The sequence below is a fragment of the Lycium barbarum genome, chromosome 11 (assembly GCF_019175385.1).
Source record: "Lycium barbarum isolate Lr01 chromosome 11, ASM1917538v2, whole genome shotgun sequence".
NCBI classification, from domain to species: Eukaryota; Viridiplantae; Streptophyta; class Magnoliopsida; order Solanales; family Solanaceae; genus Lycium; species Lycium barbarum.
This window is the reverse complement of record NC_083347.1, coordinates 105,829,079-105,856,930: the sequence shown is the minus strand read 5'-3', so window position 1 is coordinate 105,856,930 and position 27,852 is coordinate 105,829,079. Positions and strand designations below refer to the sequence as shown.

The following is a 27,852-nucleotide window of genomic DNA, read 5'->3' as shown; positions in this document are numbered from 1 at the left end:
ATAATTATTTTATTTAGCTATACATGTATTTATAATACTTAGTTTCTATTTAATTCAAATTGGATAGAGAGGGAGTCTTTTGATATTTTAAATAAAAAGGGGGGTCTTATTTGATTTTTCCTTTTAACAAAGGGAGGGGGGAAGTTTAATGAAATAAACTTTACCCCCCCCCCCCCCCAGATTTTATTTTGACCCGCTTCACTTTCTTCGTTAAAGGCGATTTTGGGTTGGGGTTCCTTTTCTTTCGCCACCGTGACACGGTGGTTTCTGACCAAAATTGAAAGGGCTTTATGTCTTTTCACTCGTTTGCGGTGGTTCCCGGTTCAATTGTGTTAAATTTCTTATAAGTTGCACTAGTTATATCCTTTATTTTTATGGATGTTGCTCGGGTCGCCCATGCGTGTGGTTGCCATGGGCGGGACCTCGAGTCCCTAGCCATCTTGCGCGACTATATGGGGACCTAGGGTAATTTCATGAGGGTCTGCTGGTTTTAGGTATGAATTTGAGGGTTTTATCCCCTTGGTACAATTATGCTGTTATATTTGTTGTTTGTTTGTCCTATATGTGACCAGGTGTACTATCCAGTTAATTGTTCCTAAATTTTAGGGATTTTGAATGAGAATTTGGTACAAATGGGTTGGATTTTTGTTTGCTTGTGTGATGTGTACAAAATCTGAATTGAGGATAGTACTACTTGTACAATTTTACAAGATTCTTATCCTATTATGCCTAAAATTCGAAATGTTTGAGGTTTTGGGGGGAAAATCTATTTTGGGAATATTCCTTCCCATTTTTTTTTACCCCTAAGCTTGTGGGATTGCCTATAAATAGCAAGTTTCTATTCGTTTTTAGGGGTCCAGAATTTGATAACCTAAAAAAAACCCCATTAAGTCTATTATTCTATATAGCAATATACCTGACAATATACACTAATATACTACATATATACAACATAATATTAGTAGCCGATATACACATATAGTATCCACAAATATACTACAATATACTAGAAAGAATCAAGAAAGAAAAAACCAAAAAAAGGGCAGTTTTTCAAGGATTAAGTATTGCTGTTGAAGTGTTGATCCAACCCCTCCTCCTTGATCTTTAGGTTGCCCCAACAAGAGGTAAAATCCTTTTTCAAACTCTGTTTCATTTCCAGTTATGTTTATGTGTTGATTAAGCTTGTTCACTATCTAAAATGCTATAAAAGTTTAGTCTAGATATCTATGTTGTTATTCTGTTCTTATTTTGTTATTCAAAGCTATAAAATGGGTTAAAGTCTAAGACATGTCACATTAGGTAGACAGTATAACTTGTTAGTTAATAAAATGAGAAGGTTGGTTAAAGAGTAAGATTTTGAAATTCTGAGTTAGAAATGCATAGTATTTGAACCAAAGATGAGTTAAATAAGGTGGGTATAATGGGAATTCTAATTTGCTAAATCTGTGTTAAGTTTATTGTAGTCATACTTTTCCAGTTTTGTTGTTTGAAATTGAGATGTTTAGAAACCACTTTAATGAAACAGTGGTATGTACTTACTATTTTAGTAAAGGTGAAGTTACTTTCAAGGTCTGAAAAAATAATTTTGTTGGCTTACTTTAGATTCTAAACCTCTTCTTGTCTCAACTTGGCTAAATATGATTTCTATTAGTTAATAAGTTACTTTAGAATAGCATGTTTGCTTGGCTTGTTTAAAACTGTCCCAAATGAGTAAGTTCTTTAAAATGAGTTAGGAAGTTGTTTGTTAAGCCTGGAATGAGGATTCTTGAAAACTAGAAATCTTGAGTTTGTTTTGATTTAAGGATTCTAAACCTTTTTGCTGTCAAACTACTAAAATATGATACATGATAAGGATAAGTGACCTCTAACCTTATTTGTTAACTATGCATTCACAATTTTTTGTGAAAATGATTTCAAAAGATCTTAAAATATGTTTAGATCCTAGTCTGTAAACTTGGGACTTTGTAAACTGTCTAAGTGTTCACACTGTTTTAAGAAATGCAAACTGAATGGCCTTGTTGAATTTCTATCTTGTATAAGTAGCTTAATAAGAATAAGAAATGGATTTAGTATGTGTCTTGTAATTTATTTATTTATTTTTTAAATCTAGAAATTGTGTAAGTGAGGTTAGTTTCTGAAATTGGAACCTTTTCTGCTAAATGTAATCCTATCAGTCTACATGGGCTTATATTTGTGCTTATTTGAAGTCTTGAAAGTTAAAGGAATAGAACAGGTTGGAAATTCCTTTGCATTTAGATATTCAATATGTTTTAAAATCATTTAGGCCATATAGGTTTGAAAAAATGAATCCAATTTTCAAAAGGAAAGTATAGAAGGTGTAAGCTAGTGTTATGATTGTTATGTAATCTCAAAATTGATAGATAATTATTCTCCTTTTCCCCTATGTGAAAGGTGTAATCTCTTTATAATTTAGTTTCCCTCTAGGTGACTTAGTTGGCCATTAACTTCAAAAGCAACTTGTTTTTTCCTGGAATTTGCATAACTAGATATCACTGAGTAGAAAAAATGACTTTAAAATAAGAAAAACTTTACTGGATTGCAGTCTTGTCTCTCTTATAAATAATCTGAAAATGTGAACTTGTGTATCTTGTCTTTGTGTAATTTGCTATGTGTTCATTTTCAGTACATCTTCTTGACCTTAGAATAAAGGCCATGCACCCTCTGAGTTCTTTTCTCTGAATTTTTTGTGAATTGATATAGTTTTATGGAAACTGATTGACTACGTGAATAAAAATGAAAAACTTGCTTTGAAACTTGCTTTTATACCATACTATGCTCATTGAAATGCTATGTGGGATCATTGTGATCCATTTAGGATAGAGCTTGCCTCTGAGTATTGTTGTCCACCTTAGTTAATAGTTTGATGCTTTTCTAGACTTGTCATTTGAAAGCTGAGACTGCTATTGGCCAAGTTTGTCCTTTAAAGGCTAAAGGCTGTAAAAAATGAACCTACTTTGATCTTAGAGTGTTAAACTGTGACTATATGCTATATTTTAACTTGCAGTTTTCTTGTTTTTCCTGAATCTGAAAATTCAAAACTAAATGAAACCTATTTTTGTGTCATGACTGTTTCTATATGATCCTTCTTAATTGTTGTCTTGCAACTTAGAATAACTATTGAACCTGAAATACTAAATCCTGTCCTGTTTGCTTTATTCACTAAGTTAGTTAAATGAATTGGTTACTAAACTATCAAGAATGGGAATTGTGAAGCTCTTTGTGAAACTGTAAGAATCTGAATTTGAGTGCTTAGATTGTCTATAGTCCATCCATATTTGGCCTTTTGCTGTGCTTGCTTGTGTAACTTGAGGTTGATAAGATGGTTCATTATAGAAGATTGAAACTAGAGTCTCATTTTGTGTTTTTCCTGAGATTTGTTGATGGTTGCATAATTTGGACCTTCAAATGAGTCTTGAACTTGCTTAAAAAATTACTTGAATTAGCTTATATTCCCTGCTTTTTTCTTAATCACAAATCATAAAACTTGCATTAGCTTGAACCTGTCTAAGCTTTTACTTGTATTCCTTGTTTGAATTTGGTCATAATCATGTAAACCTTTGTCTAAACTTGAACCTGCACATGAACCTCTGAATCCTAATTGAAACTGCAACTTGATCATTCTTTTAAGACCATCCTGAACTCAAAATCTCAACTTTAATTTTATCTTATTTACCTGTTATGTGTCATATGTTTATCCCATCCCTGTGTTGCCCCTCTTATAAGCCAAAAAAGCCTTTTGAAAACATCCAAAGCCACTGCTAATATTGATTGGATACTGAAGATTGCATCATCATTCTAAGGGATCAATGTAATTGTGTGTCTTGATATGTACCCTGTGGGAACCTTTTAGCATTTGTACTTAAGTTTATATGACCTGAGCACCTTAAAACAACTTAAAACTTGTCTTGTTTAACTTGGAATCTGTAAATAATCCACCCTCTAGTCACTTGGCTTCCTTTGAATTTGGAAGATGATTTTAACCAACATAAGTATTCAATGTTTGTCTCTGTACAACACCTGAGACTTCCTAAACATTAGATGATTGTTTGAACCACTTCTGACATTAGAACTTAAAACTAGCAATTTGAGGAAGCTATTTGTGCATTTGATATCTTTGAATACACTTGTTGTCATCATCTCTGTGTGTACTCCCTTAACACTGCCTCATCTTTGCTTATATGTGACTGTTTGGCATTGCTTGTTGGTTTCTGGTGTTTTTCTGGGATCTTAGATGAGCTTCTTGAATAGTTTATAATCCCTATTATCTGTCTGATTGAATTTAGATAGTCTGAGCTTGAGTTATGTGCATTTTATGAAAGGTTAATTTGAATATGAGTGGGTATGCCCTTTTGGGAAGTTTTGCTCCTCATATTCAAGTATATCTATGGACACTTAGGTATATACTTGTTCTTATACTTAGAAAACTTTGATAAAATAAGAGTATACCACTGTTGCAACATTATATTTCAAAAAATGGGGAAAAAGAAGGAGTATATAGACTGTATATCATGTATACTTAACTGAACACTTAGATTTATTTGGGAAGAGTTTGTGAATGGGCCCTAGGGACTGGACCTGCATATTTAACAGTTCATTGGTTGATTCTTTATAGTAATTAGGCCAGTCCTGGCCATTGTTTACGATCAGTCTAAATTATTTGTTGGGCTTAGCCTAAACGTATATGTTTGTAATTTAATTTTTGACTTTTTCATAATAATTAAGAGTTAATTTTCAGTATTTTAGCTTTTAAATTATTGGATTTATACTAATTATGTATACCTCTTGTATTTTCCAAACCCAAAATCCGTTGATGGGCTTCCACAAGGCCAGTCAACCCCAATAGATCGAGTCAAACTTCAACATGGATGGACTACGCATGGAGCATACGTTTGGCCTTGCATAAATATTCCTATTGGGTTTGGTCGGCCCAAAACTATACCTGCTAATTTTTTTGCACCTAGTATAATTTAAATTGCGTATTTGGATTACAAATTGGTGCCCTTATGGTAATATGATACATATTAGAGTCTTTAACAATTTCCAAAATCGTCACTTTAATCTAATTTATTGAAAATTTGACTATTTTTGGGACAAAAGGACTAAAACTGCTAGAATTGTTAAAATTTTGGGACTGGATTCGACATATGCGAAGCTTGAGAACTTGGATTGTATTGGAATGATGCAAGACTGTTTGGACCATATTGCGACATTTATAACTTATATAAAACTCGCATAAAAACTAAAAATGGACTAAAATTGGCTAAATAGAAAATAAATTGGATTATTAAGCATAATATGGTTTATATACGAACCATATAGTATATAAAAAACTATCCTTTGTATAAAAACTATTTTTTATTAACTTAAACATTTTTTTTTTAAAAAAAAAAACCTTTTTGGGTGGACTTACGTGAAATCCTACTTAGGCTAAGAGCCTTCGGGTATTAATCTAGGTGTTCTAGTCCTACACCCTATGCCCAATTTTGGGCAAAACTATACTTCTTTCATTTCTTAAAAAGCATATTTTTGCATGAAAATGACTAACCTTTATTGCGGAAATGAAAAACTTAAGCAATTTTTATCAAAAACACTTATATTCATAAGGCACTATTGGAACTCGTAGGTAAACCGCGATTAAGCGGATCCTTAATACGGGGGTGCCTAACACTTTCCCTGGGGGATCACCAGAACCCTTACCCAAACTTTGGTAGATTAGGTTTCTTTAGGATAGTCGTAAAAATAACTATTTTAAATGAACCCTTTTCGAACTGTTTTCCTAATTTTCTAAAAATTACGTGGCGACTTTAAAATGTATCCTTTAGAGCACCATTAAGTGGTTGACGGGTTTTTTCGACTTTCCCTGTACGATTCACAACCGTACTTCCTCGGGACACCTCCTTCCTTTTATGAGGTATGTGTGAGTCGTTAAAACTTTAGAATTCCCAACACCCGCTACACCAATCCTTAAATCTTGTTCCATCTGGTAAGCCTGATTCTAACAAAGAGCGGTCAAAACACTCCCTACTTCCAAATTCCTCCAAACCTCTGAGATAATCAATGCAAAGGATGATAGAACGGAGGTATCTAGCAAAATAAGGGATTCTGAATGTGTAACTACTAAGGTCCAAAGTTCTGCTGCTGAAAAGTTGATCTATGAGGGCATGAGTGACTTTAAAAGTACCAGCACTACTAAGGAAAAATAAGTTGCAACGGAAATTTCAGATAAACCCATCTCCTTTAGTTGGGATAAAGACGCAGAGGACTCTGTCATAAATGAATATGATAACTTTGCAAAGTGAAGTGGAAATTGTGGCCGAGACTCCAGGAGCGTTCAAATCATTCATTCATCAGACCACTCCTATCTCAATTAAAACTCCCAACCCCTCTAGGGTACTAAAAGACAACATCCCTGTGGTTGTGCTCTTAAAAGAACCTTTATCTGAGAAGACAAGTGAGTCTAACAGCTCCGTTCTTGAAATAGATTCTAATAAGGAGAAGAGCATGGGTCAACCTTCTAAAAAGTAAAGGAACCAAAGCAAGCGAGCAACCCTGTTCCTCCAAGGAGAAAAATAAGGTACAGGACTTGAATGATGAAAAGCAAGTCTCTCTGAGGAATCAAAAGGTGCTGATTGGCAGAGTATTTAACTCAAACATCTCTGAAAAACATGGCATGAAAAAAATTCTAGAAACTGTTGAATTTCAGCAGTGGGAACAAGGAAGCAAATAATCACTCTAGGGATCTTGGACGAATGCGAAGGCATACCCAAAAAGGAAGGTATGGGGAGCCGTTATGTTATCTCTGACCAAATCAAAACACAATAGCAAGAGACTACTGAAATTAGTAGGCTTGAAGCTTAAAATGATAGTCTGAGAGCTGAATTGGTTGGACAGACACACGAACCTAGTCCCAGCAGTGAACTTGTTTGTGTAAATGCTGAGCTCCAAGTTGAAAATTCTCGCTTATAGGAGAAAGAGGATGAGCTTCGTGATCAGTTGATCAAGAATCAATGAGGTGCTGGTGCATAAGTCCCCTAGCTCGTGCTCCCTAGCTCTTCTCCCTATTATGTCCTCCATCTTTTAGTCATTTGAGCCCTAAAGTTCCCTCTGGATACCTCCAGTCCTCTCTGTCTCTGACATGATATTTTAGCTTTTTAATTATCATGTTTGTATAATCTAGACTACTGATTTGGATAATTACTTCATCCTTCCTTTACATATGTCTCTGTTTGTTGCCTTTCTGATGATGTCAGAAGGGAGAAATACTGAACTCAGGGGGAACATATTCAATGAGTTTATTATTATCAAAAAGGGGAAAATTGATAGTCCCAAGTGCATTTGTGTTTTGATGATTGTCAAACTGTTTCAAAAGCGGTATTATGTTACTAACATGTTGCAGGTGCCTTGATAATGAAGGTCTGCTTCACAGGGGGAACAAGTGGGGAGCTGGTTCTCAGGGGGAACATCAGTTTACATGTTTGTCATCATTAAAAAGGGGAAATTAATAGTCCCAAGTGCATTCGTGTTTTGATGATTGTCAAACTATTTCAAAACTAGACAAAGACCTGGTCTGTAATCTATCTCTGTGCACCTGGCACTGTTGGCAGAGACAGCTGTAAAGCCGAGCCACTTGTTGCACACAAGTACAGCTCTGAGTTGGCCCATGCTTTAGGTCAAAGTGAATAAGTGGTCTCTATCCATCCCACATGCTCCTATTATATATACAACATGATGGCAACATATTGAGTAGACTTGAAAATCCAATCTAAATCGTGCAAAGTTGCCGACACAAGTTCTCAAGATCTCTCAAGAACAAAGTCACCTACAAGTTGAAGAACTTGATCCAGATACAAGACTTAGTCTATGTTCTTTAGGTTGTTGTAAATTTTTGTTCATTTGTACTTAATTGTAAACCTACTCTTCTGTATTAAGAAGTTGTTTGTAGGTGGTTTGAAAAATCTCAAAGTGTACTTGCTGGAAGTGTGTTTTCGCAAGATTTTGAATGGTACACTAGGCTAGAGTTAGTCTAGGTGTATTAGTGGTCCTTGGCTAGAGCTAGTCAAGTGGAGGTGCTTGCAATTGGAGTATTGCAAGGGCGGAGGGACTATGGGGTTCGTTCCTAGGTTGCATAAGCGTTATTGTAAGGGTGAGGGATTATGGGAGTTAATTCCTAACTTACGATAGAGTTGTAACCTGAAGTTGCTCATGTAGTGGAGTTGAAATCCTACTGGGGTAGAACTCATTGAACTCTATTTTAATCCTTAAACTCTTAGGAATGTCATGCTTGTAGTAAGAGTGCCCAAGTTTTTCTCTCTCAGCGCACGTTTAGCCAAGGCAGGCTAAAGTGCACTAAGTATGGCAAGGCGACACAATTCACCCTCAACGACGATGATGCTTACTCCGACAACTAGAATTCAACAAGTATTGATCCCACTGACATGTGGGAGCTTTCTTCCAGCTCAATTTCAAACGATAGTGGAGGAATCAGAGGTAGTCAATCAACGGAACCCTAGGACACTTAAAAATGCACCGGTGTCGGAACCTGTGAAGACGGCTCTTCCACACTGACTCCAGTTCTCAGAAGTTAGCAAATTCGATCAATCCACAGTGGCACAACAAACACCAATCGAAGAACCAACACCTGAAGAACGGCGACCTACTCCAATTGCTAAGGAACCAAATGGTCAGAAGCATAACCATAGCTCTCAAATGGGCCTAACATTGGAATACATTCCTCCCACTCAATGAAATGGCAAGTTTGTCGTTAAAATCGATCAGGAGGACATCAAGGACAGCATAGAACACTGGAGTATAACATTAATTGGGTATGTTCTAAGTGATTCTCCTTATGAAAAATCCATGGATAATTATTTGACTCATACTTGGGATTTCGTGATAAAACCACAAATTCTTTACCATAGTGATGGCTAATATTGCTGACGATTGAGAACGAATGTTACAAGCAGGACCATACACATACCACAACAAGCCATTCATATTGCAGAATTAGGAACTTGATTTCTACTTTAACCCTAACTGCATAACACATATCCCTCTATGGGTTAGTTTTCCAGGTCTACCAGCAGGGTATTGGTTTGCTGAATCTTTGAGTAAGGTAGCTAGTACCATTGGTAAGCCACTTTACACAGATAGGTATACTGCAGAGTTAGATAGAATCTCGTTTGCTCAAGTTCTTATAGAAACTAATATCTCGAAGCCCTTGCTGGACTGTATTGAAATTGATATTCCATCTGGCACTATTCACCAGGAGATTGCATATGATTGGAAACCCAAATTTTGTACTGATTGTATTAGGTTTCGGAATGATAATGAATCCTGCTGGAAGAAGTAAAAACCACTACAAGAGGAAGAGTTTAAAGCACCTCCTACGAGGAGAAAAAAAGGCAAGAGGAGAAAGAGAATTATTCAGAAATGGGAACCAAACAGCCTGTCCCACCAGATGAACAACCTGCAGCAACCACAACAGCTGCAGCAAAGCCTACACCCCTTACTCAAGTGACTAGAATCTCTACTGATCAGATAAACACTATGCAGATACCAGTGGCTGCTACTGCCAATAGGTTTGATCTTAGTGCTATTAATATGCCTAGTACCTCAAGAAGTAAGGACCCTAGATTGGACACTCAATTAGATCCCCCATGATAGTGTACACCTGGAATGTTAGAGGGCTGAATCAGCCATTTAAACAGAAAGAGCTGAAACTCTTTCTGAAAAAGAATAAAATAGATTTTTTTGGTTGCATAGAAACTAGAGTTAAGGAAAGAAAGGCAAAACAAATAATATCCAAAGTTGCAAGAGATTGGGATTATTGCTGTAACTATCCCCAGGCAGAAAATGGTAGAGTGTGGGTGTTATGGAAGAAGCATTTGAATGTTCAAATCATCAAAATTCATGAACAATATATCCACTGTTTAGTAGAGCATATGGCAACAAACTTTTCTACCCTTACTACTGTAGTATATGCCAAGAATGACCAGCAGAATAGAGAATTATTATGGCAAGACTTGCAGGCTTTGGGTACACAAATTCAAACTACTTGGTTAATTGCTGGAGATTTTAACAATGTGTTATCATCAAAGGATAGAATTGGTCAGCCTGTCACTCAAAATGAGATTCAGGGGGTTCAGGGATCTTATTGACATTCTTCAACTAATTACACTCAAAACTAAGGGTTGCTTCTTCACTTGGTGTAATAAACAACAAGCTAGCAGCAGGATATATAGTAGAATAGATTAGGTGTTAGGTAACTTCAGCTGGATACAATAGTATGGGCATGTAGAAGCAGAATTTTGACCACCTGGAATCTCTGATCATTCACCTGTAATTATCCAGTGCTGGCAAAGGGTTACACTCCATCCTCAGCCTTTTAAAATGTATGCTACTGTTATGGAACATCAAGACTTTATGAGAACGTTCAACAAAGTCTGGCAGATGCAGATAAGGGGTGATGATATGATTGTTATATGGTAGAAACTGAAAAATCTTAAGGTTGAAATGAAGGATCTTAACACCATTATGGCTTTCTATAAGAGGAAACTGAATCAATCCAGACAAAGACTAGCGAGTGTACAAGCCACCATAGCTACTCAATTATTCTGTCAGCCTTTATTTGATTAAGAAAAGCTGCTGATTGCAGAAATTGAAAAATGGAGCTCGGTAGAACAAAATATGCTCAAACAGAAATCTAGGGCCTACTGGATTGAGAGTGGAGACTCTAATTCTAGATATTTTCATGCCCAAATGAAAATCAGAGCAAGCAAGAGTTCAATCACATCCATATATGCTGAAGATGGTACAAGAATCAGTGAACCCATGGCAGTAGAAGCAGAATTTGTGTCATTCTTTACCAAGCTGATGGGAAGTTGTGCTGATGAACTCCCATGCCCTAATACAATAGTTACTCGGAGAGGACCTTGCCTTACTAGAGCTCAATAGCTACAACTAGTTGAAGTTGTGACCAGAACCGAAATTGATAATGTTGTAAAGGACATGCCTATGGATAGGGCACCTGGTATAGATGGTTACCCCATAGAATTCTTTACAAAACACTGGCCTATTATTAAACAAGATGTCTATGTAGCAGTTGAACACTTCTTTGCTGCTGGGAAACTAATGAAATCCTAGAACTGTACTGTTATGACTTTAGTGCCAAAGATTGCATCACCCACACAAGTGAAGGATTACAGGCCAATAGCCTGCTGCTCAACATTATACAAGATCATTGCAAAAGTTTTGACTGTGAGAATCAAGAGAGTTACTCATAGTATTATAGGCTGCTCACAATCAGCCTTCATTGAAGGAAGGAGCATCACAGATAACATACTCTTCAGTCATGAGCTTTTCAAGGGCTAAAATAGGAAGGGCATATCCTCAAGGTGTGTATTAAAATTTGATCACAGGAAAGCATATGACACCCTTGAGTGGCAATTTCTACAGAATATGATGTATGACCTGGGCTTTCTTCACAAGTTTGTAGCATGGATTATGGAGTGTGTATCAACAGTATCATAATAATTAGTGATGAATAGGGGATTAACAAAACCTTTCCAATCTAAGAGAGGTATAAGGCAAGGGGACCCTATGTCCCCTTACCTTTTTGTGACAGCTATGGAGTATCTCCAAAGGGAAATGAATGAATTGGCTGCAAACAAGGATTTTGGATTCCAACCAAGATGTAAAAGGCTTGGAGTGGTGCACATCTGTTTTGCTGATGACCTTCTTATGTTTTGCAGGGCTGACAAACTTTCCATTACACTATTGCCACTACAAAAAAAAACTGGTTTTAGCGACGGACGAAATTCGTCGGCAAACAGCATATATCCGTTGCTAAACCAATATAGCTACAGAATAACGACAGAATTGAATCCATCGGTAAAATCCTCGTAGCTAGCTATTTGCAAAACAAAAAAATGAATCCGTCGCTGGATTAACGACGAATTGGCGACAAATTTTATTTGTTGCTAATATGAGCGACGAATGAAATTCGTCGCGATGTTAATAATTTCCGTCGCTAATTCTATGAGTTATTTCGTCATTTCTTCTGATTGGCGACCAATAGTTTCCGTCGCTAATTCTGTAGCCAATTCTTTTAATACACATTTCTGCATTCCTTTTGGCGACGAAAATAATTTGTCGCAACATTTGAAATCCATCGCAAATCTTTTTTATTTTTTATTTTATATAATATTTTAAATACACCTGTCCAAGCATATATTAGATACTCATGTAATAACTTAATTAATAGAAACTAATATTCTACAAGGTCCAAAATACATAGCAGAATGCAAATTAAGTTTGAAGCATCCACAACGATAATATCCAAACCGAAAAATCCAAAATCATATGCAACAACCATAAAGTCCAAACAACAAAACTAACAACCATTAAGTCCAAACCACAAAACTAACTATAAGAGACTGGAAAGCCACGATCATCATCAGAAACCGATGCATGAACTTGATCAATGTTGGCAGTAGCTGGAGCTGGAACTATAGGTGCCATAGATGATGGATGGTTGTTAGGAGTGTCCGTCTGAGAAGAGACTGAAGGATTCAATCCACGTACCCGCTCAACAATAATAGGAAGCAAGCGATCAGTCAGTGCAGGAATTTTGCTATCAGTTAGTGCAGGAATTAATCGCGTCACTAACTCATCCAAATTTCCCGTCGCTGCTGGTTGAGCATTCGGAGGTGGTACTGAGGATGTAGCATCAGATGCAGAAGAAGGACGATGCTTGAGATCCAAGACCATATATTCTTCTTTTCTTTACCCCTCCTACGGCTTCGTAATAGGCTTGACATTGATTAACTTTAGATTGAGTTGTGACTGATTTTGTAGTATTTCTTGACATTTTTCCTGTAAAAAAGAGAGTGATAATTAATTAAACTCATTTCACTAACAGTAAGCACATGTACAAAACCATTAAAGACAGCAAGAATAATGCCCTGAAAGCTTCAATACAATTCAAGATATCTCTGTCTCACTGAAGGAAGCAAACAAAGCTTATTCCTTTTTTTTTTTTTTTTTTTTTGATAAGTTCAGAGAACAATTCAAAAGCTGAACATCAAAAGTATAGCCAGATTGGTGCTTGCTAAACTAACCACCATGAATTAAACAAAACAGTTTTTAAACTATTACAGTGAAAATACCTAAATGACACACCAACAGTATTCTCAAAACATACATCAATTAACTTATCTATAAAATAAATAATCTGGTCCTAGAAAAAACAATAAATGATGTTTCATCTTAACACAGACCCACACAATAAACAGTTATGCTTTCCTCTATTACCTCATAAAAATAACTAGCATGTGCATCTGGCACAAGAAACTGCCTTTCAAAATTTCCTTTTTTATGATGAGAGTTCTTCTGGATAAGGTGGCTATAGATATTGCAGTTAAAAGGTTTGGAGTGAATTTATCTTCCATTTGTAGCTGATGTACTACTAATCACTATGAGGAGACTAGTTACCACCTGTTTAGTTATGGTTATATTGCTAATCAAGTTTGGACTTTCTTCTGCAATTCATGTGGAATTAATCTGATTCATAGACAGGTTAAGACAAAAAGCAATGAAGTGGTGGTTGGCAAAGCCTAAAAATGAGGTTCATAAAACCATTTTACAATGCTTACCAACTATCATATGCTGGCAAATATGGAAAAGCAGGTGCACTTCCAGGTTTGATAACAAAACTATGTCTCACTGATTCATTATGCAGCAAGTGACCAAGATGATCACTATGATCATTCATTTACAAGCACTGTGATCACTATGATCATTCATTTACAGTTCCCTGACCTGCGACTACCTGGTCTCTGGCATGATCGTTATAAAGCAGTAGAGAATTTATCCCCTGCTATCCAATCCCAACCTGTTTTTTGGCATAAACCTCCTATGGGATGGGTTAAACTTAATATGGATGGATGCAGTAAAGGTAATCCTGTTTATGCAGGTGGTGGTGGCCTAACTAGAGATCAAAATGGAGTTTTCATATGTGCTTTTGCTGAATTCTATGGTGATTGTAGCAATAATATGGCTGAAGCTAATGCCATACTTAGGGGCATCATTCTGTGTATTAGCAAAGGCCTTACTAATGTTGTTGTTGAATCACTCCATGATTATTTTGAACTTGATTAAAAGGGTCAAAAAACCTCCATGGAAACTTAGTCAGGTTATTGCTCAAATACTGGAACTGATCAAGGAGGATAACTTCAATTTTTGCCACACCCTAAGAGAAGGCAACAACTATGATGATAGTCTTGCTAACTTTGGAGAAGAATCCAAGACAATTTCTTTGTTCAATGTGGTTGTTTCATTACCTTCAAATGTTAGACCCTCAATGAAGTTAGAACTAGATGGGATTCCTAACTTTAGATTTAGATAGAAGAAGAACAAATATGTTATTGATAGAAGATAACCATAGTTCTCATATCCTCACTATTTTGTACATAACATTTTGTGGTGTTACAAGGTTCAATAGATGTGCAGCCTATCTATGATCATATTTATATACTTTTGTGTTATCTTTCATCATAGGCTGATCACAACCAACTCTCATACTGTTTTGGAGGCCAAGGTTTATGTCCTCCTCCATGTAATTATGATCGTTGGTAAATATACAGGTTGGAGTCAAGCCTTAACTCCTCCATCATAAGGATGGAACCTTATAAATAAAAAATAAAAAAAGATATCACTCGGTGAAAATGTAAAAATAATCTCAAAGAAATAGTTTTCTATAGGCAGCACAATGTCAACTCTGCCAGGTGCTTATTTCAATGAGCTTCACTTTCAACCAACACTCCCACTCAATCTAGGACTCCTTTCCCTTCACCTCACTCATTTTTTTTTTGGTTCACTTAGACATTGTTTAACTAAATTACAAAGCAATCTCGCGAGCTAGTAAAAAGAAAATCACTTTCTAAATAATGAGATATAAGTGCTCTCTAAGCAAGTCCTCTAGCTACACCAGCAGCAAGCCTTGCTGGCCAAACGAGCTCGAAATCACCATTCCTAACACCAATACTAAGATTACCATGTAAAGGGGAATACAAACTTCCATTCTGCATATGTTGATACACCAAAAACCTTTCAGTATCAACTATACAAAAACCTAATAAAGTCACTAAATTCGGGTGCCTAGTTTTCCCCATCTGATTCATCTCGAACCGAAAATGGTTTTCACTTATTTACAACTACTCGGCCTTTTAATAGCTAATGCAGATCCATCAGGAAACATAGCTCTATAAGAAACACCATTCCTAGTTGAAATTACAATATTTCCACTATCAAAAGAATTAGTACCTGCTAATAAATCATTAAGCTTAATCTTGTTAATAGGTTTTTGAAACAATGTAAACTGAACAAGCTTAAAAGCTCTCAACTTTTTAACCCAATCACTACTATTATTACTACTACCTTTACCATCACCAAGCTCTCTATCTTCCTAGTTTGGCTGAACCAAAAACCATCTCCAAATCCCAAATCCAAGAATTAAATATCCTAAAGCACCAACACCACCAACAGCTATAATAATAACATGACTCTGATTACTCAACTTACTACATTTATTTCCAAGTGGGGTCCCACAAAGTCCATTATTCCCTTCAAAATCAGCTTTCAAGAACCGATCTAAATCATCAGGAATTGAACCAGAAAGACCATTATTTGACACACCGAACCGGCCCAACCTGCCAATCTCAAATGGTATTGATCCAGCATTTTTGTTGTCATTTAGCAAAAGGGTGTTCAAGAATTTGCAGTTAATAAACTCAGGTGGTATAAAACCAGTAAAAGAGTTACCAGAAAGATCAAGATTAACTAAATAAGATAACCAAGAACAAATTTGAACAGGTAGTGAGTCTGAAAGTGATTTCCTAGAAAGACCAAGTGATTGAAGTGAACTACAAAACTGAAGATCAGGTGGTAGTGAACCAGATAAAGACATAGAAGTAAGTTGAAGTGAAATGAACCTACTTTGAGAAAACAACAATAGAATTATTGATTTCTCTGCTAAAGGAATATAAGTGTTCAGAAAACATATTTGTTAACATAAAAAAACTAAAATGAAATCAGACAGTACATGACTGTAAATCTGCCACTTTATATAATGGTAGTGCTAATCTTGGATTAGATAGCTTTGGAAATAGTTGTGTAGTTGAGTTGATATTTAACCATTCCCCTTCCATCTAGTATGTTAAAAACTTACTCGTACCCAGTGTTTAACAAAGCCCTATCAAGACTTGTTTGGTGTTTAAATTAAACTAATGGATCCAGACGGGGTTTTTTTTCTTTTTACACACTTTTGTTATGATTAAGTATTTTACCCATCTAGTACTGTGTCTTAATTTCTGGCATGGCTTTTACTCTTGGTTTCCTTATAAGCATCATTTATATATGTAGTTAATGTTTCCCACTATGCTTAAGATAGTATCTTTAAGTAGCTTTGAGGAGATCATATCTTTTAAATATTTTTGCCTTGTGTGCAGGGATTATGTGAGCAGACTGTAAATGTTCTACAGATAATGGAAGCCGATGGAATGGAACCAAACCTTATAATGCTAAATATGTTGATAAATGCTTTTGGGAATGCTGGTAGGAATGTGGAGGCACTATCAATTTACCATCATATAAAAGAGATGGTAAGTCCTTAAAATTTCCAAATTTCTCCCTGACATAAACTTTGCTGATAGTGGTGCTGCTATTTCTGTAAGGTACTAGTCCTGATATGGTTACTTATAGCACTTTAATAAAGGCCTTTATGAGGGCTAAAAAGTTCGATCAGGTTTGGCTTCTAATATTGCTATCAGCCATTGGCTTTCGCTCTTTTCTTGAATGTGATGGGACTAAACAAAGAAACGTCCTATAGAAGATTATAAAATGTTGGACTCACATGCACGATTCGGGCTCACTCACCAACAAAAGATTTTCCATCATGACCGTGTGTATGGACGTACAAATGTACCTCACTTGGTGTTGGATCTCGACCCTTTTTAATAGCCTATACAAGAAAAAAATATACATAGTTTAGTAACTTCCAAAACCAACAAAAACAGCAACCAATGTCACAGTAGAGAATATATTTTGACATATTCCTTTTACATATGCAGAGTACATATGAGAATATGTTCATAAAAATTTAAAAACTAATTGAAGGCAGGAAATCAGTAAAAAGTTATGGTGAAAATGAGAACAAAACTTTAAAAACTAATAGTATTAATTAGTCTGTGGTGGTCCATGAACCCAAACAGTCAATGGATAACTGATCCCGATCCTTATCTTCAGAATTTGTTCGCAAATAGGCTGTATCGCAAGTCCAATAAACACAATTATAGAATACATGTCTTTCTAATTGGATATATAGGTAACTGCCATAGCCGGCTCATAGTATATTTAAAGAAAAATTGAGAATTTAACATGATCAGGAAAAAGGATCAACACTAATAAAAGCTGGTTTCTATAATTAAGTCATATGTTACGTCTGTTCGGTGACACCCAATTCTCATATGTTATGTCTGTTACTATACCCGAAATAATGAGTAAATGACTCAATTAATGAGTGAAAATATGCTATTTTTATTGCTCAGCAAATTCTTTTAGTGAGAAATAAGAGATAAAGGCCAATTCTTTTATATAATTATATAGATTTTCAGCATTTTCAACCTGCAACTGATGAAGCAGTCTAAATTTTTTAAAACAACAAATAACTTACAAGTCCAAACTTGCCAACATAAACATAGTGCAACTGATGAGGCATTCACCTTCATGATGGAAATTTAGTTAGGAAAAGGCCAAAGCCACATAATTAACTTACAAGACTCTTGTGATGCTCTCCGATGGAAATAGAGCCGCCCGTGTGAGTCCCACTGGCAACTGTATCCTCACCGCCACGACGATTCTTTGAAGCTATTTTCGATTTTTCAACAACCTTAGGATCTTCCCAATATTTCTTCGAACTTTCCCATGTTTCTTTCGGAACATAAACTGGCCGAATCCCCTCACCTTTTATTGTGCTAACGAAATCACAGTACCTTCTCGCTGCCTTTCTACGCCATTGCTTCCCCACTTCACTATCAATCGAAGAATCCCAATAGAATGCCTTCTGAAATAATTTTACAGAGTAGAGTATAACAATAAACTCATCATCTCAGTAGACAAAAATTATAAGACATGAGTTATAAGAAAAGCACCATCAGTCACCCAATAAACGGAAAGTAAAAGAACTGCAGCTTTCTCTAACAGGCGAAAAGAATGAGATGATGCCCGTGTTGCAAGGAAGTGAGACAGAGGGATTATTAGACATTTTCTTGGTTACTTTCTCTGACAGCTTCGATTAGGAATAAAGCTCTACATCTCATAGTCAAAGTTAAATAAAAAAATCTATTTTTCGTTCTGAACACTAACGATAATTAGTGACAAATGTTTCGGTTATTATACCTCGAATTCTCTGAGATAAAAATCTTTTGTCTCTTGTGAGACACTTTTCCAGTTAACTCCATTAGGCCCAATTTCATTCTTGCAAATCTCAGTTATCGTCTTAGAGCATAATCTCGATGGTTCCAACCTGGACAAATTTGAAGACATTATATGAAGCCTATCATAAAGCAATTATAGTATATAAATAATAATGGTGCAAGTAGAAACTAACCCTAAAGGAGAAAGAAAAATAAGTGTTCGCTCCACATTACTGCTGCTCTCACCTTCACCTATTGCATCACTCTGAGCAGATGAACCTTCACGTACTGCGTTTCTTTGAGTAAACGCACCCTCGCCTATTACGTTTCTCTCATTAGGTATTATAGGAGATGATTTAGAAATGGATGGGGTGCTACCATGACCTGATGTTTGAATGGGTGGCGTAGTAGTAGGACATGTTTGAACTTGGTCTTGCCCACCTGAGGAATAGGTACCACCTTGTTGAGAACTAATTGTGGGAACAGGAACAGAAGACATGTTACCTCGACCAGTGCTACCTTGACCTCTAGTTGAGGTCTTGCTTACACGGCCCATGCTACCTCGACCTCTGCCATGAACCATATTTACAAGAAAAAAAAAGAGGCAATCATCTTTTAGATAATCAGCATGAGAGTAAGAAATTGAAACCACTGATTACACACAAAAAATGGGCAGTAAATTATTGGTTTTGCACAATAATTATGCTCTTTATTATTGAAATTCGACCAACTTCCTGTGAACAAATTCACAGAAACATGTTAGGTTTATGGATCCTCACTTTCCTGATGAAATTTTTATATAGTCAAGATGTATATAAAAGGTGATCAGTTAAAATGAAAGAAGTCAAAACTCTACAAAAGGTTCATTTGCAGTAGTAAACTCAGGTTAATACCTTCAATGTTAAGAAATGAAATCACAGTGGACGCAACTAACAGAAATGAAAGAGATCATCACAAGAAAACTATTTTCTTTAAATATTAAACACACAAAATGGACAGTAATTTAAATTGTGCAAAACCATTGAATTATTGCTAGATTTTCAGCATAGTAAGCAATGGATATATTAAGAAAAAGTCTTTGGATTGTGCATACATTATGAAAATGACTAAGAAGCTTAGACATCCAAGACAACCAACAAATGTAGACATATCACATACTTATAACATCCAAAACATAGTACTACAAACAAAAGTTAATAAAGATATAGTAGCACATTTCTATCAACACACTAGTCAGTATCTATTTCTTCTTCAAACTCCTCCTCATCATCCTCCTCAGTTTCATCCTCAGTTTCATACTCATCTTCTGTAAATTCTTCTTCAGAGTCATGATGCTCTTCTTAGGAGTCATGATGCTCTTCTTCGGATTCATGATGCTCTGGCAACAATCCATCATCAATTGGTTCATCCATTTCAATTGCTTCCCCATTTGGATCATGCGGGAGTATAACTTCATCAACGATCATATTCATATCTATCTCATAGACTTCAACTTCTTCAACTTGGAATGGAAGATTTAGTTCCAGTTCCGGAGTTGTGATCACTACCTCATCAAGTAATTCAATAACATTTCGAGGCTTGACTTTCAATACAGCTAACCAATCATCCTTGTCCTTTTTTGTGCTAGGATAAGACACATAACCACTTGAGTTGCTTGCATCACAATAATAAAAGGTTCATATTTGTTAAACCGACGACAATGGTTAACGTCGACCAATTTGTACTGATTATGCTCCTTAACACCAACATTCATAGTTGGATCAAACCATTCACACTTGAATAATGTAGTTTTCTTTAAAGGTGTTTCACGGTATTCCACTTGTATAATCTCTTGTATCCGTCCATAGTAATCGCCAACATTTGGATCCGAGATACAAACTCCACTGTTCATTGTTGATCTAGCACTACCGCGACGTAATGTGTGAAATTTCTATCCATTAACAAAACACATTGGATAAGCATATGCTCTTATTAATGGTCCATGAGCAAGACTACGCGAGTATTTGTTCTTAATATGATTGGATCGAACCTATTTTAAGAAAATTATAAGACTTAGTCAAATTTCACAAGCCATTTTAAGCAGTCATAGTTTAAAAGATAATGATTGATGGAGGCTACATATTCCTTGAACCATATAGAAAAATATGTTTCAAGACTCTCATCTATTTGATCTTGAGATAGATTCGGGAACTCTTCTTGCAAACGTTGCACATACATGCTTCATTGCAACAAAGTAAGTTAATTAGAAACTCATAATATATGGATATATTCATTATATTAAATAAGTATAACTTTATAATGTTACCTCACAAATGGCTCAAACTCTTTAGTATTTAGTAAAATATAAGTTTGGGCAGCCTTGATTTCTTCAAGGGACAAATCTCTCTTTTTTTCTTCTCCTGATAGTTTGCCTGGATGAGTGAATATTGAAACATTTCCTTCAATATCTTCTATAACACCACCATCATTGTTACAGGCCACATTTTGATGATGTGAGATAACATGAGGTTCAAAATAATGAGAAAACAATTGTGTTGACTCCGCCATCAAGTATGATTCACAAATGGAACCCTCAACACTAGCTTTGTTCCCAATCATATTTTTAAGAGTTCGAAGGTACCTATAAATGTAAACCAATAAATTATAGGATACTTGTCACCATTAAAGAATATATATTTTATATTTATCTGTCAAAAGGGTACATCGGTCTGTATTGTACAGGTCCAGCAATCCGTGCTTCATATGGCAGGTGCACGGGTAAATGTTCCATTGAGTTAAAGAATCCCGGGGGAAATATGCATTCTAACTTACACAAGATCTGTGGGATGTGTACCTCTAATCTCTCCAAGTCCACCACTCGAAGAACAGTTAAGTAAGATCTTTAAAAAACAAACTCAACTCCGTAAGTGCCTGCCACACATTACTAGGAAGTAGCTCATGAAAGGCAATTGGCAATAGTCGTTGCATGAACACATGACAATCATGACTTTTCATGCCAAATAAATTAAATTTGTCCGTGTCCAGGCATCGACTCATGTTTGAAACATACCCATCTGGAAACTTCACACCTTCCAACCAATCAAACAAGACAACTTTTTCATTCTTTTCTATTGTCTATGCAACTTTAGGATAGCTTCCATCAGGATTCCTTGCTAACTGCGGTCGATCGCAATATTTTGCAATATCTAGACGTGCTTTCGGATTGTCTTTGGTTTTGCCAATAACATTAAGAACAGTGTTAAACACATTATCAAAGACATTCTTCTCAATATTCATGACATCAAAATTATGTCGTATCATGTTAGAACTCCAATAAGGCAAATCCTAAAAGATGCTTCGTTGTTTCCATCTGCATAAATTACATATCCTCTTATTAACTTCTCGTGCATATAACTCAGTTACTTTTCTTATCCCCAACTCACAAATTTGATTCAAAATTTCTTCTCCTGTTCTAACGGTAGGTGGTGTCCTTGTGACAGTATGACCTTTAAGAAAGTTTTCACGATCTCTCCTAAACAGATGATTTTGATCAAGAAACATTCTATGGCTGTCGAACCAAGTTGTTTTCCCACCATGTTTTAATCTGAAGGATTGTGTTTCCTCCATACAATAAGGACATGCTAAGTTGCCACCTGTACTCCATCCTGATAACATAGAATATGCTGGAAAGTCATTGATTGTCCACATCAAAGCTACCCTTAATTGAAAGTTTTTCTTTTTTGAGATGTCAAATGCGTCTACACCTGTCTCCCATAACAAAGTCAATTCCTTTATTAGAGGTTTCGAATAAACATCAATTTTTTGTTTAGGATTGTGTGGCCCCGGTACAATGACAGTCAAGAACATGTATGCCCCCTTCATACACATCCCTGGAGGCAAATTATATGGAGTGACAATTACAGGCCACGAAGAGTATTTTCTCCCTGTCTGGGCAAATGATTGGAAACCATCTGTATATAACCCCAACCTCACATTCCTTGGTTCAGCAGCAAAAAAGGAATGAGTTTCATTGAAGTGCTTCCAAGCCTCAGAGTCTGATGGTTGACGCATTACCCCCTCCTCTTATATATGCTTGTGATGCCATCTCATGTCGGCAGCTGTAACATGAGACGCATATAATCTCCGCAATCTAGGAATCAAAGGGAAATAATACATTTTCTTCTAAGCGACCAATTTCCTCTTACGAGAACCAACACGACGTTTATACCTCTCATAGCCACAAATCTTACAAGATGTTAGGTCCTCATCATCACCCCAATACAACATACATCCTGAATTACAACAATCAATCTTTTCAACCGGCAAACCCAAGCTACGCACTAGCTTCTTGGTCCGATAATAACTATCAAGCACTATGTTATCTTCAGGTAAAGCCTCTTTCAATAGTTGCATCATTTGATTATAACCCCTCTGTGACAAAGTATTCTCACTTTTAATATTTAACATCCTAGAAACTACTGCGAGTTGAGAGCGGGAAGAACCAGGATACAATTTTGCATCAACGGCTTGTAGCAAATCATAAAACCTCTGGGACTCAAGATTAGGCTCCTCCTCCATTGAAGGTTCACAGTGATGAGACGGCTTAGGTTCAGTATTACTCGAACCCTGGCCAAAGTTCGGTCTAGCTGCATCTAAAACCATTTGGCGATATGGATTATCATATCCCAATTCAGGTTGAGTACCACCATGTAAATCACTATACATATCACCGGTCACTTCTTTTTCCCCTTGATACTCCAAACAAAATATTTCTCAACAAATCCAAACGATTGAAGGTGCAATTTAACGGTTTCAACATCCATGAATTTAATATTGTGACATTTTTTACACGGACATTTGACATCGTCACCACTTATGCGGTTTCTCTGAGAACATGAGAACTAAAGAAACTTATTCACACCAGTTATGAAACTAGAATTAATACCCCCTCGACCATCCAACCTATCGTACATCCAACCTCGCTATAGATTATCCATGATCCTATTTAATGTTAAAATAAACAAGAAACTTAGAGTTACTTTTTGTAAATAAGTAAGACAATCAGAATGCCATCCAAAGGAAAACAAGTTGAGTTTATGACCTTTTTTTTTTAATTGCAAAAAGAAAGTGTGTTGGCTATGAAGTTTAAGACCATATTTAAAAGAGAATGTCAAACTAAAGCCTCTTATGGTAGTCGTGACAAGTAACTACTATAAAGAACGACAAGTAACTTTGTAGCTGTATACTGCTAAATATGACAGTGAACTCACCATTTTTCTATTTTGGAACTATTGTAGAAAAAAACATGGAATATACTGAACATGAAATTAAGGAGGTAATAACGAACTTCCTTAATCAACAAAGGAAAAAAAATAGTAAAGACAAGAAAGATTACCAACATTAAAACAAGCAGGTATAGATTCTATAATCCTACTCAACCAGACAACTTCACTAAAATGCGCCATCAACTACAAATAATTTCAGCAAGGGTAATCAAAAAAATAATGACACAGAGGATAGCCCCAAACTTTATGAGCCAAAGTTAAAGGTAATTAAACAACCTACTGTTTTTCTCTTAGTTTTCTAGTTGTTAAAGAAAGAAGAAACTCAAGAAATCAATTAAGCAAAACGAGGCAAATCTACTCTTTACAGAATTTCTCAAGATGGTAAGGAATACAAAAAATTTCACTAATTCAAACATTAGGTGAGGTAAAAGAAATCACAAGTCACGTTAGGACTTCCTAAAGTGGCTATAAACTTAGTTATGTTCATTTTAGAGAGGTTGAACCTGCTAACTTTAGGCAAAACAAAAGGGCAGAACCGAGAAGTGCTTTGAAATACTTACCTTAATCAATGAATGTCACATTTACCATTTGGAATTACTTAGCCTTGTCACGGGAGGATCATGTTTACAAAATTTGAAGGCTCAAAGTATCACAACAATATTAAATAATTCATGTATTTAGTAAATGAAGTTTAAACATGCCTCAAACTCAAAGTTCTTCGCTTAATGTTAAGCTCAGTTTAGGACTTTAAAACTTCTCCATTTGTGAACAAACAGTGAGAGAAAATAGCAATAATCCTAACAAACCTTTCGAGAGCTTTTTGAAGAATTTGATGAAGTACAATTCTTTCCTAAACCCTGCAACTCTTTCCTAAACCCTGCAAGAATGAATATAAATCAAATCCTTCAGTATTAGTGAAATAGAGATTTAGCCAGGAAAACCAAAAATTTACGTTCTTTAACAGCATAAACATTGTTAAATGTCATAAAAGAGGAAAATAGCATTGAACAAAATAGCAAAAGAAAAGAAGAAATAGATACCCAAACCCTCCAGAAAGCTATACATACATCTACTAGTTAATTATTAGTTTATTACCTTCTAAATTAGATTAATATGCACATAACAAGTAAATTGAGATAAATGGGGTCAACTGAGAATAGTTCTTGCTTGCAGTTCCAATAGTAATAAAAACCCACTATTTTCACACTAACTTCCCAATTAAATTCCAAATAATTTCAAGAATGCATAAGAGCACAACTCTTATAACTTATTTTCATAAAGGAGTTGATTAAAAAGAGTACACCTTGGGGGTATTCGGATTCCTAACTTGGGTTTACATAAAACAGAGAAGGAGGCAAGTGAGATATGGAATTTGAAGAGAAAACTGCAGTTGCTGAAGTTGCACCCATATTTTGTTGGAAAACTAATTTTCGATGCTAAATGGAGAAACTAAACTATATTTAAGAAATCAAAAATAAAACAAGTGCAAAATTTCTCCTCCTTCCAACACACTGACACACACAAGGTGGCAACAAAACCAAAATTTATGTTCTTTAACAGCATAAACATTGTTAAATGTCATAAAAGAGGAGAATAACATTGAACAAAATAGCAAAAGAAAAGAAGAAATAGATACACAAACCCTCAATTTTTTATCTATACGTTTCTACCCTTTAAGGGAAAATGTTTATATCATTTACCCACTAGAAAAGGTGGCTATCTGAGTTGAGCATGACCAAAAATACAAAGAAAAAATGGAAGATCAATGATATTTTACGAGAATTCAAACTTTTTTAACTGATATAGAAAAGCAAGAAAGAGAGAGAGAGAGAGAGAGAGAGAGAGAGAGAGAGAGAGAGAGATAAACAAAGTAAATCACCATGGTAAATGAGAAATAAACAGAGTGAGAGTATGAGAATGGCGGCGAATTTTTCGGTGGGTTTGAAGAGCAAAGTATATTTTCAAGAGAAAGAGAAAAATACCTTGAAGTTAGTGGGTTTGAAGAGAAAATTCTGGTGGGTTTGAGGTGTTAGTGCGTTTAGAGTCTATTTCATTTTATTTCGTTGATAAAAATAAACTAAAATTTATCTACCGACGGATAAATTCTGTCGCTAAAAATTAACTTGAAATTTTACCATTTTAAAAGATAACGACGGAAATATCTGTAGCAACCGATATTAATATATGGTGAAGCATACATATTACTTAACGACAGAAATAATCCGTCGCTACATACGTTGCTAATCTGTAATAAATTTTGCCGCCCATGGTTTGTCGTAATTTTAGTAGCTAAAATAAAGGCGCGTAATTTTCGTGCCAAAATATAGCGACAGATTTTAAAAATCCGTTAATTTAGATATCATTTCTTTTTTCATTTTTTTGAGACAAAACTGTAATTCCGTAGGTAATCCGTCGTTACCTAGAGACAGAATTAATTGTGTCGCTAAAATCCGTCGCTAAAACCAGTTGTTTTTTTTTGTAGTGTGCAGAGCACCTTTCAGAGATTCTCAGCATCATCTGGTCTGCAAGCTAATGCAGACAAAAGCTCAATTTACACTGCTGGCATCTCTGATGAGGACAAGGAGGACATACTCCAATTGCTAGGGTACAGTGAAGGCCCTCTCCCATTCAAATACTTAGGAGTACCCCTGTGCACAAAGAAATTATATGTTAGCCAATGCTTGCCTTTAGTGGAGAAGATCACAGCAAGATTAAGCTGCTGGTCCTCAAAATTACTTACTCAGGAAGATTGCAGTTGATCAAGTCAGTACTATTTGGTATGCAGACATACTGGCTCAAATCTTTGTTTTACCTAAAAGAGTGATTAAAATGGTTGAAGCAGTCTGTCGATCCTTTCTATGGACTAGTAATGGGGTGATCTCAAAGAAAGCTCTAGTATCATGGGAGAGAATCTGTCAACCACAAGCAGCAGGAGGGTTAAATATTATGAACTTGGGATTATGGAACAAGGCAGCCATCCTGAAGCAGCTTTGGGCTATATCAATGAAAAAAGACTCTCTGGATTAGATGGGTCCATTATTACTATATTAAGCAAAGGGATATGGAGCACATGGACATACGCAAGACTGCAGCTTGGGTAGTTAAGGAAAATCTTAGCCAGCAGAGAATATTTGATGACTTTGAACTCTATCCATGGTACATTACAGCAAAGACTATCCAGCATGATGCAAAATGGACAATTCTTGATGAAAAAAACCTACATCAGTATGATGCCTACCTATCCTAAAGCACCACGGAAGAGTATCAGCTTGCAAGCTCGAATCCAGCCTAGACATAAGTTCAACTTGTGGTTAGCCATCCAGAGAAGACTAGCTACAGTTGATAGACTACAGAAGTTTGGCATTGATATACCTAAGGACTGTATATTTTGTGCTAGAGATGAGGAGACCTTTGATCACTTTTTCTTCACCTGCTCACACACCAGAACAATTTGGGGAATACTATTCAAGTGGCTGGGTCATACAAGAAGAATAGGCTCATGGCAGGAAGAAGTTGACTGGATAAACAGATTGGCAAAAAGGAAAAATGGCAGGGACTCAGTTACCTGCTACACCTTTGCTATGATGATATATTGCATATGGCACCTGAGAAACTCCACGAGATGCCAAGGTGCAAGAATGGAGACTGAGAAGATGTACAGAGAGATTGCTATGCATATTCATATCAAAGGAAGGAAGTTAGCTAACTAGCAGGCTGTTTTGACTACTCCCAATTGTTATCCCTAGATTAGTTGTTTGTTCTTCCTTTCTGATGTAATCTGTAGATATTAGATTCCTAGTATAGTTTCAAACTTATATTTGGAGGCAAGTTGGTCTACAACTGCCTGGATTTGTAATGCTCAGTTTTTGATTAATAGAAAAGTCTGTTTAATAATAAATAAAAAAATCCTACTGGGGTAGGTCGTGGTTTTTAATCCCTTGAGCAAGAAATTTTCCACGGTAAAATCTTGTGTTGACTCTCTTACTGCACCACATAAGGGAACTGGTATACAACTAGGTCCCTCCATATACTGTTTGGTGGACGCACAGCCTGCAACACATACACAACCCACTAAGAAGACCAATAGACACTGCATT

The 27,852-nt window shown here is 35.9% G+C and overlaps 2 protein-coding genes and 1 pseudogene across 3 annotated transcripts; 1 reads left to right on the top strand and 2 right to left on the bottom strand.

The window, feature by feature from the left end:
• Window positions 1-12,747: 12,747 nt before the first annotated feature.
• Window positions 12,748-25,744, bottom strand: LOC132617789 (uncharacterized). Of its 2 annotated transcripts, none has more exons than XM_060332863.1 (7): window positions 25,635-25,744; window positions 24,562-24,632; window positions 18,686-19,060; window positions 18,475-18,601; window positions 17,852-18,139; window positions 16,954-17,038; window positions 12,748-12,894 (listed from the first exon to the last, which is right to left on the bottom strand). In XM_060332863.1, the coding sequence occupies exons 3-7, from the start codon at window positions 19,045-19,047 to the stop codon at window positions 12,749-12,751; spliced, it is 1,008 nt and encodes a 335-aa protein (XP_060188846.1). In that variant the 5' UTR covers window positions 19,048-19,060; window positions 24,562-24,632; window positions 25,635-25,744; the 3' UTR covers window position 12,748. The 2 variants fall into 2 exon arrangements, with proteins under 2 accessions (XP_060188846.1, XP_060188847.1); XM_060332864.1 differs by having other exon boundaries at window positions 12,759-12,894; window positions 16,931-17,038.
• Window positions 14,985-16,226, bottom strand: LOC132617357 (probable inactive receptor kinase At1g27190; annotated as a pseudogene).
• A 1,072-nt stretch (window positions 25,745-26,816) lies between the features above and the next one.
• LOC132620067 (uncharacterized) lies at window positions 26,817-27,465 on the top strand. The gene is made up of 2 exons (XM_060334787.1): window positions 26,817-26,852; window positions 26,923-27,465. The coding sequence occupies exons 1-2, from the start codon at window positions 26,817-26,819 to the stop codon at window positions 27,463-27,465; spliced, it is 579 nt and encodes a 192-aa protein (XP_060190770.1).
• Window positions 27,466-27,852: the final 387 nt, after the last annotated feature.

Bases quoted from the DNA above. Each gene is read 5' to 3' on its own strand.
- LOC132617789 (XM_060332863.1), bottom strand. From the start codon at position 19,047: ATGGGCCGTGTAAGCAAGACCTCAACTAGAGGTCAAGGTAGCACTGGT. The intron at 18,602-18,685 runs GTTAGTTTCTAC...AAATTTGTCCAG, and splicing joins ATTTTTCTTTCTCCTTTAGG to GTTGGAACCATCGAGATTAT. The intron at 12,895-16,953 runs GTGAGTGAGCCC...TCTTTTTTACAG, and splicing joins TGATGGAAAATCTTTTGTTG to GAAAAATGTCAAGAAATACT.
- LOC132620067 (XM_060334787.1), top strand. From the start codon at position 26,817: ATGGAGCACATGGACATACGCAAGACTGCAGCTTGG. The intron at 26,853-26,922 runs GTAGTTAAGGAA...GGTACATTACAG, and splicing joins TACGCAAGACTGCAGCTTGG to CAAAGACTATCCAGCATGAT.